Source organism: Mesoplodon densirostris, chromosome 12 (assembly GCF_025265405.1).
Source record: "Mesoplodon densirostris isolate mMesDen1 chromosome 12, mMesDen1 primary haplotype, whole genome shotgun sequence".
NCBI classification, from domain to species: domain Eukaryota; kingdom Metazoa; phylum Chordata; class Mammalia; order Artiodactyla; family Ziphiidae; genus Mesoplodon; species Mesoplodon densirostris.
Window position 1 is genome coordinate 81,409,597 of NC_082672.1, and position 10,223 is coordinate 81,419,819.

Here is a 10,223-nt window from a genome sequence, read left to right on the forward strand (position 1 = left end):
CTTTAAAAGTCAATGATCTAAATACAACAATTAAAAGGCAGAACTTGTCAGAGTGAATAAAAAAATAAAACTCAACAATATGTTGTCTACAAGAAACCAAATTTAAGTATAAAGACACATATAAATTAAAAGGAAAGAGATAGAGAAAGATATACCATGCAAACAGTAATCAAAAGAAAATGAGAATATCCATATTAATTTCAGGCAGAGCAGACTTCATAACAGGGAAATCCATCAAGGGTAAAGAGAGCATTACATAATGATAAAGAGTGAATACTTCAAGAAAATGTAACAATCCTTTGTGTATATGCACTTAACAACAAAACATCAAAATACATGAGGCAAAACTGCAAGGAGATAGACGAATCCACTGTTACAGTTGGAGACTTTTAACACTCCTCTCTCAGAAATGGATGGATTCAGAGGGCATAAAATCAGAAATAACATAGTTAACAGAACTATCAAGCAATCAGATAGTATAGACATCTATAGACGACTTCATCCAACAGCAGAATACACATTCTTCTCAAGCTCACATAGAATATTTATCAAGATAGACCACATTCTGGGCCATAAATCACACCTTACAACTTAAAAGAATGAAATTCTACAACATTTCAGACCACAGTAAATTAAGCTAGAAATCAATAACAGAAAGATAGCTGGAGAATCCCCAAATACTTAGAGATTAAAAAACATACTTAAAAATAACACATGGTTCAAAGGAGAAATATCAAGAGAAATTTAAAAATATCTTGAACAAAATGAAAGTAAAAATCAACTTACCAGGGCTTCCCTGGTGGTGCAGTGGTTAAGAGTCCTCCTGCCAATGCAGGGGACGCGGGTTCGTGCCCTGGTCCAGGAGAGTCCCGCATGCTGTGGAGCAGCTGGGCCTGTGAGCCATGGCCGCTGGGCCTGCATGTCCGGAGCCTGTGCTCTGCAGCGGGAGAGGCCACAGCAGTGAGAGGCCTATGTACCACAAAAAAAAAAAAAAAAGAAAGAAAAAAAAAATCAACTTACCAAATTTGTTAGATGAAGTGAAGCACTTCCTTCAGAGGGAAATTTATAGCGTTGAATACATGCAATAGGAAAAAAGAAAGACCTAAAATCAATAATCTAAGTTTCTACCTTAGGAAACTAGAAAAAGAAGAAATTAAATCCAAATTAAGCAAAAAAACAAAATAAACAAAAAATAGTGCAGAAATCAATGAAATTGAAAACAAAGAAATCATTACATAAAATGAACAACAAAAAAGCTAGTTCTTTGGAAAGAGCAATAAAACTGATAAGCCTATAGCCAGACTGAGAAAAAAGAAGACAGAAATCATGTATATCAGACGTGAAAGAGGGAACAGCACTACAGATACCCTGGGCTTTAAAAAGATAACAAAGAGATGCTGTGACCAACTCTATGCCCACAATTTTACAACCTACATGAAATGGACCAATTCCTTGAATGACACGATCTGCTAAAACACACAAGAAGAAAGAGACAACCTGAATATACCTATTAAAGAAATTGGGTCAATAATTAATAATCTTCTGAAACAGAAAGCACCAGGCCAATAAGGGCTGAATGCTACTGCTGAATTCTACCAAACATTTCAGGAAGAAATTATACCAATTTTCTACAATCTCTTCCAGAAGATAGAAGCAGAGGGAATACTTCTTAACTCATTTCATAAACCCAGCGTTACCCTAATACCAAAACCAGACAAAGACATTGCAAGTAAAGAAAACTACAGACAAATCTCTCTCATGAACATAGATGTAAAAACTTCAACAAAATATTAGAAAATCAAATCCAACAATGTATTAAAAAAATGATACACCACAAAAAAGTGAGATTTATTCCAGGTATGCAAGGCTGGTTCAACATTCAAAAATCAGTTAATGTAACATGTAATGTCAACAAGCTAAAGAAGAAAAATTACATCATCATATTCATAGATGCAGAAAAAAAACTTTTAACAAAATCCAACACCCACCCATGATAAAAACTCTCAGCAAATTAGGAACAGGGAGGAAGCTCCTCAGCTTGATAAAGAATATCTACAAAACACCATCTACAAAAAACAGCTAACATTATACTTACGGCGAGAAACCCAAAGCTTCCTCACTAAGGTCAGGAACATAGAAAGATGTCCTCTCTCACCACTGCTTTTCAACATCATACTGAAAGTCCTAGCTAATATAGTAGGACAAGAAAAGGAAATAAAAAGTACATAGATTGGGGAGGAAGAAATAAAACCCTTTTTTTAAAATGCAGATGTTATAACCATCCATGTAGAACATCTGAAAGAATCAATGACAACAACAAAATCATGGAACTAATAAGCAATTATAGCAAGGTGGCAAGATACAAAGCGAATATTCAAAAGTTAATCACTTTCTTATCTACCACTAATGAACAAGTGGAATTTGAAATTAAAAACACATTGCTCTTTCTCCCTCCGCCACCCGAGCACCAGCCGCGCTCTGAGCTGCCCCCGGGGTCCCTCCCCCGCCGTTAGAGGAGCAGCTGCCGCCGCCGCCAGTAGCAAATTAGGAGGGAGGAAAGACGGAAAGGAGGAAGGAAGGGGAGCTGGAGCGACTACCAAGAGGGAGCCGGTGAATGGGCTTGTGGTGACCCCCGCCCCCCACCCCACCCTCCCTACCCACCCGACCCCCAACCCCCATCCCCAGTTAGAGCCGCCGCCCGAGAGGCTGGGCCGTCGTCCTAAGAGGAGTCGCCGCCACCACCTCCGCCATGGAGCTTATCACCATCCTCGAGAAGACCGTGTCTCCCGATCGGCTGGAATTGGAAGCGGCGCAGAAGTTCCTGGAGCGTGCGGCCGTGGAGAACCTGCCCACTTTCCTTGTGGAACTGTCCAGAGTGCTGGCAAATCCAGGAAACAGTCAGGTTGCCAGAGTTGCAGCTGGTCTACAAATCAAGAATTCTTTGACATCTAAAGATCCAGATATCAAGACACAGTACCAGCAGAGGTGGCTTGCTATTGATGCAAATGCTCGACGGGAAGTCAAAAATTATGTTTTGCAGACTCTGGGCACAGAGACTTACCGGCCCAGTTCTGCCTCGCAGTGTGTGGCTGGTATTGCTTGTGCAGAGATCCCAGTGAACCAATGGCCAGAACTCATTCCTCAGCTGGTGGCCAATGTCACAAACCCCAACAGCACAGAGCACATGAAAGAGTCGACATTGGAAGCTATTGGTTACATTTGCCAAGATATAGACCCAGAGCAACTACAGGATAAATCCAATGAGATTCTGACTGCCATAATCCAGGGGATGAGGAAAGAAGAGCCTAGTAATAATGTGAAGCTAGCGGCTATTAATGCACTCCTGAACTCACTGGAGTTCACTAAAGCAAACTTTGACAAAGAGTCCGAAAGGCACTTTATTATGCAGGTGGTCTGTGAAGCCACACAGTGCCCAGATACAAGGGTACGAGTGGCTGCCTTACAGAATCTGGTGAAGATAATGTCCTTATATTATCAGTACATGGAGACATACATGGGTCCTGCTCTCTTTGCAATCACAATTGAAGCAATGAAAAGTGACATTGATGAGGTGGCCCTACAAGGGATAGAATTCTGGTCCAATGTCTGTGATGAGGAAATGGACTTAGCCATTGAAGCTTCAGAGGCAGCAGAACAAGGACGGCCCCCTGAGCACACCAGCAAGTTTTATGCCAAGGGAGCACTACAGTACCTGGTTCCAATCCTCACACAGACACTAACTAAACAGGATGAAAATGATGATGACGACGACTGGAACCCCTGCAAAGTGGCTGGGGTGTGCCTCATGCTCCTGGCCACCTGCTGTGAAGATGACATTGTCCCGCATGTCCTCCCCTTCATCAAAGAACACATCAAGAACCCTGATTGGTGGTACCGGGATGCAGCAGTGATGGCTTTTGGCTGTATCTTGGAAGGACCAGAGCCCAATCAGCTCAAACCACTAGTTATACAGGCTATGCCCACCTTAATAGAATTAATGAAAGACCCCAGTGTAGTTGTTCGAGACACAACTGCATGGACTGTGGGCAGAATCTGTGAACTGCTTCCCGAAGATGCCATCAATGATGTCTACTTGACTCCCCTGCTGCAGTGTCTGATTGAGGGCCTCAGTGCTGAACCCAGAGTGGCTTCAAATGTGTGCTGGGCTTTCTCCAGCCTGGCTGAAGCTGCTTATGAAGCTGCAGATGTAGCTGATGATCAGGAAGAACCCGCTACCTATTGCTTATCTTCTTCTTTTGAACTCATAGTTCAGAAGCTCCTGGAGACCACAGACAGACCTGATGGACACCAGAACAACCTGAGTTCTGCATATGAATCTCTAATGGAAATTGTGAAAAACAGTGCCAAGGATTGTTACCCTGCAGTTCAGAAAACAACTCTAGTCATCATGGAACGACTACAACAGGTGCTCCAGATGGAGTCACATATCCAGAGCACATCGGATAGGATCCAGTTCAATGACCTTCAGTCTTTACTCTGCGCAACTCTTCAGAATGTTCTCCGGAAAGTGCAACATCAAGATGCTTTGCAGATCTCTGATGTGGTCATGGCTTCCCTGTTAAGGATGTTCCAAAGCACAGCTGGGTCTGGGGGAGTGCAAGAGGATGCCCTAATGGCAGTTAGCACACTGGTGGAAGTGTTGGGTGGTGAATTCTTAAAGTACATGGAGGCCTTTAAACCCTTCCTGGGCATTGGATTGAAAAATTATGCTGAGTACCAGGTTTCTTTGGCGGCTGTGGGCTTAGTGGGAGACTTATGCCATGCCCTGCAATCCAACATCTTACCTTTCTGTGATGAGGTGATGCAGCTCTTACTGGAGAACTTGGGGAATGAAAATGTCCACAGGTCTGTGAAGCCACAGATTCTGTCAGTGTTTGGTGATATTGCCCTTGCTATTGGTGGAGAGTTTAAAAAATATCTAGAGGTTGTATTGAATACTCTTCAGCAGGCCTCCCAAGCCCAGGTGGACAAGTCAGACTATGACATGGTGGCTTATCTGAATGAGCTAAGGGAAGGCTGCTTGGAAGCCTATACTGGAATTGTCCAGGGATTGAAGGGAGACCAGGAGAACGTACACCCAGATGTGATGCTGGTACAACCCAGAGTAGAATTTATTCTGTCTTTCATTGACCACATTGCTGGAGATGAGGATCATATGGACGGAGTAGTAGCTTGTGCTGCTGGACTGATCGGGGACTTGTGTACAGCATTTGGGAAGGATGTACTGAAATTAGTAGAAGCTAGGCCAATGATCCATGAACTGTTAACTGAAGGATGGAGATCGAAGACTAACAAAGCAAAAACCCTTGCTACATGGGCAACAAAAGAACTGAGGAAACTGAAGAACCAAGCTTGATCTGTTACCATTGGGATGATAACCTGAGACCCCCACTGGAAATCTCCAATCTTTTGAAAAACCCGGAAGTGAGGAGTGTGCACGGATGCTGAATGTTTGGGAATGAGAGGATGAGTGAGTGAGGCTTGAAAACACACCACATTGAAAATCTTGCCACATCAGCAGCTGCAGCCATCAACAGCAGCGCTGTTAGTGAGCTAAGTAATCACTGACTTCGTAGAAAACCATAATGTCGGCCATCTTGGAAAAGAGAAAAATGGTGGATTTACTTAAAAAAAGAAAGCCCTCTCTTCCCAGGAGAGGCTAGAACTAGCTTTTCTGTCTTTTGGCCAGTGCCGAGTGGAATGACTAGTTTGGGGGAGAGGAGGAGGGACTGGGTTCAGCTGTGGTGCTTTGTTGTAAAAGGCATCCTGGCCTTTGCTACTGATGAGAAAGATGGAGCCTGGGTCTCAAGCCCACCTTTGGTGTACCTTTGCCACGTGGTACTGGTACTGTATGCGTGCTGGCTGAAAGGAGGGTGAGGGATTCTTTACAGTCTGAGAATGAGTGTGTGTGAGTGAGGCGGTATCCACATTCTCAACTTCAAGCCATTGCAGTTTCTTTTTCCCAAAAAAAGAGGTTAGGATGTTGCATTTCATGAAACTAACTGAAGTTCTGTCTACTGATGCAGCACAAGAGATACAAGAGAAAACAAAAGGAAAGACGCTCTTAGGTTTTGTTTTTTGGGTTTGTTGTTGTTTTTTTTTTTAATTCTAGGGAAAACACTGACGAATGGTCAGAGCTCCCACCCTGATCTTTTCATCAAGGCGCCTTTCCTAATAATATGGTTCAACTGTGAATGTAGAAGTGGGGGGGGGGGGACTCTGGAGTTAGAGGATATAGAAAAAATAAAAATACAATTGTTACAAATAAAGAATGCAGACTTCGAAAACAAAAGAAAGCCACAACCCAAACAAACCAAAATTTAAATGCTCATAATTGGCAGCACAAAAGAAAAGTTCTCTCCTGACATGTATCTTGGCAGTCTGAATGCCCCCAGAAAATTGTGCCAAAGAGTTTAGAAAACAAACATACCATAAAAGTAAACACACAAAAACAGCAAATTTCAGGTAACTATTTTGGATTGCAAATAAGGATAAATTTAATGTTTTAAACAATCTGATAAAATGACCATTTGGAAACTGCTTGGCCTTCTGTTCTCTTTTATTTGATTGATTATAATGTGGTATTGGTCTCTTGCTGCACTTCAAAACCAAGTAATCAAAACAAAGGAATATATATGTGTGTATATATATATACACATATATATATATGCTAGAACTCTTGTGATGAAAATGGCACTTGAAAAAGGTTATATTTTTCCACTGAAGTTGAAGATTAATAAAATGGTGTCAAAACAAAAAAAAAACATTGCTATTTATATTAGCACTCAAAAAATACTGAGGTATATTTCTAATATATACAAGATCTATGTGAGGCAAACTACAAGGCTTAGAAGAAAGATGTCCAGGAAGAACTAAATAAATGGAGAGATACTCCATGTTCAGGGATAGAAAGCGAATGTTGTCAAGATGTCAGTTCTTACCATCTTGATCTGTAGATGCACCAGAATCCCAGTCAAAATTCCAGCAAGTTATTTTGTGGATATTGACAAACTGATTCCAGAGTTTATATGGAGAGTCAAAAGACAAACAATTGCCAACTCAGTACTGAAGGAGAAGAATCAGAGAACTGACACTACCCAACTTGAAGACTTATTATAAAGCTACAAAGATCATTAGCAAAAGAATAAACAAACAGATCAATGGAACAGAATGTAAAGCCCAGAAGCAGACTACCATAAATATAGTCAACTGATCTTTGACAAAGGAGCAAGGATGGTCTTTTCAAAAAATGTATGCTGGAACAGCTGGACAACTACATGCAAAAAAAAGAATCTAGACACAGACCTTACATCTTTCACAAAAATTAACTCAAAATGGATAATAAATCTAAGTTTAAAATGTAGAACTTTAAAACTCCTAGAAGACAATATAAAAGAAAATTGAGGTGACCTTGAGTATGGTAATGAGTTTTTACAGATAGAACACCAAACACACAATCCATGAGAGAAGAAACTGGTAAGTTAAACTTCATTAAAATTTAAACCAAAAAAAACCACACAAGACATTTTTCAGTAAGTGACTGGATAAATAAACTTTGGTACATCTAGACAATGAAATATTACTTAGCACTAAAAAGTAATGAGTTATCAAGCCAAGAAAAGACACAGGGGAAACCTCAATGTATATATTAGTGAAAGAAATCAATCTGAAAAGACTACATTCTGTAGGATTCTAACTTTATAACATTCTGGAAAAGGCAAAATGATGGAGACAGCAAAAGGATTAGTGGCTGTGGAGGGATAAATGGGGGGAGAGAGGAATGAACAGGTAGAGTACAGAGGAATTTTAGGCAGTGAAACAATTCCGTATGACAGTGGATACGTGTCATTATACGTGTGTCAAAACCCATAGAATGCACACCACCAAGAGTGAATCTAATATATACTATAAACTTTGGGTGATAATGAGATGCCAGTGTAGGTTCATCAATTGTGAAAAGGGTACCACTGTGGTTCAGGATGTTGACAGTGGGGGCAGAGGGTATAAGGGAACTCTATGTACTTTCTGTTCATTTTGCTTTACCCTAAAACTGGACTAAAACACGAAGTTTATTAATTCAAAAAATCTTTAAGTAACAATACCACTTATTCTCTGTAGACTAGTAGTTAAGAATTTGAAATGTTATCAAAACAACTGTGGCAAAATTGAAAATAATGACTTTATTATATGTATACAAAATTGCTATTTATCATATAAGATGTGAAAAATTTTTGTTCATCTTTCTCTTCCTCTAAATAATGTGCAGATTTTGTTATTCGTGGACCATTGATAACTGTAAAATTGCTCTCTAGAGCTGCATATCTCACACTTATTTGATCCAAAAACTATTTTTAAATTATGATGTATTGTCAGAACCCCAACAGGAACTCATTAATCTGTGAGCATTTCATATGCCTTCAGCACTGAAAATGTCACCATCATGTGGTAAAGGTCCAAGACTGGAAGGTGCCGCACAAGCAGAAGGTCAAGGTTGGTCTTCCAGCACCAGAAATATGTGGATGCTGCCTCTGCTTTAACACACTGGTCAAACAGTCTGTGTCAGGTTCTTTCTTTTTGACTTCTTAATACTCTTGTGAATTTTTCTTAGAGTTAGATTCCAGAATAATGATAAAACAAATATATAAATATTTTAATCTTTTTCTAACATTTAAAACAATGCAGCTAACACCAGCCCCAGGAAGACTGCAGTCCTGAAGCTTGCCATACCAGGACCCAGCCCACTGACGAGCAGGCTGGCACCAGCCACAGGAATGCCTGGGCCTCAGCCCTTCCCACCAGTGGACCAACACCAGCTTTGGGACACCCCAGACTTGGCAGCCAGCCATGTCAGGAACTGGCCCAATCCACCAGCAGGCTGACATTAGATCCATGACCCCCAGCCCACAAACCACCCACTCCAGAAACTGGCTCTGCCCACCAGTGGACCAGCACTAGTCCTGGGACCCCCTGGTTTCCCACAGCTAACATCCTCATGACCCAACTCCACCCACCAGTGGCCAGCAGCCCCCTCACAAGGCAGGGCCTGGCAACCAACTGGACTGGGGGACAGTCACACCTACCGGACCACCCACATAGTCAGCCCACCACACAGAAGGACCCACACAGCTCACATAGGGGGTACCCTTGGAGCATACAGTTCTGGTGACCAGAGGGGAGTGCACTGTTGGGACATATAGGATGTCTCCTACATAAGGCCACTTCACCAAGGTAACCAAACTACCAGATGCATAGAAATAAAAATTAGACAACAGAGGAATACGTTCAAAACTAAAGAATAAGATAAAACCCCAGAAGAACTAAGTGAAGTGGATCTACCCAACAGAGAGTTCAAAGTAATGATCAAAAAAATGTTCAAAGAACTTGGGAGAAGAATGGAGGAACAGAGTGAGAAGTTATAAGTCTTCAACAAAGAGTTAGAAAATATAAAAAAAACAACCAAGCAAAGATGAAGAATACAATAACTGAAATGAAAAATACACTAGAAAGAATCAACAGTAAACTAAATGATACTGAGGAACAGATCAGTGAGCTGGAAGACAGAATAGTGGAAATCACTACTGCAGAACAGAAAAGAGAATGAAAAAAAAGTGAGGACTGTTTAAGACACCTCTGGGACAATATCAAGCACACTAATATTCACATTATAGTGGTCCCAGAAGGAGAAGAGAGAGAGAAAGGGGCAGAGAACATATTTGAAGACATAACAGTTGAAAACTTCCTTAACCTGGAAGAGGAAACAGTCACCTAAGTCCAGGAAGCACAGAGAATCCCAAACAGGATCAATCCAAAGAGGATCACACTAAGACATATTATAATTAACATGGCAAAAAATTAATGATAAAGAGAGAATATTAAAAGCAGCAAGGGAAAAGTAACACAGTATGTACAAAGGGAACTTCCATAAGGTTATCAACTGAATTTTCAGCAGAAACCCTGCAGGCCAGAAGGGAGTGGCATGATATATTGATATTTAAAGTGATGAAAGGAAAAGCCTACAACCAAGACTACGCTACCCAGCAAGGCTCTCATTCAGATTAGATGGAGAGATCAAAAGTTTTACAGACAAGCAAAAGCTAAAAGAGTTCAGCACCACCAAATCAGCTTTACAACAAATGCTAAAGGAACTTATCTAAGTGAAAAAGAAAAGTTCACAACTAGAAACATGAAAATTACAAAAGTAA

The 10,223-nt window shown here is 40.9% G+C and overlaps 1 protein-coding gene across 1 annotated transcript; it reads left to right on the forward strand.

Annotated features, from left to right (window-relative positions):
- Positions 1–2,452: 2,452 nt before the first annotated feature.
- Positions 2,453–6,083, forward strand: LOC132500263 (importin subunit beta-1-like). The gene has a single exon (XM_060115218.1). The coding sequence runs from the start codon at positions 2,750–2,752 to the stop codon at positions 5,375–5,377; it is 2,628 nt and encodes an 875-aa protein (XP_059971201.1). The 5' UTR covers positions 2,453–2,749; the 3' UTR covers positions 5,378–6,083.
- The last annotated feature ends 4,140 nt before the right edge of the window (positions 6,084–10,223 follow it).

Excerpts from the sequence above, each read along its gene's own strand:
- LOC132500263 (XM_060115218.1), top strand. The coding sequence starts at position 2,750 with ATGGAGCTTATCACCATCCTCGAGAAGACCGTGTCTCCCGATCGGCTG.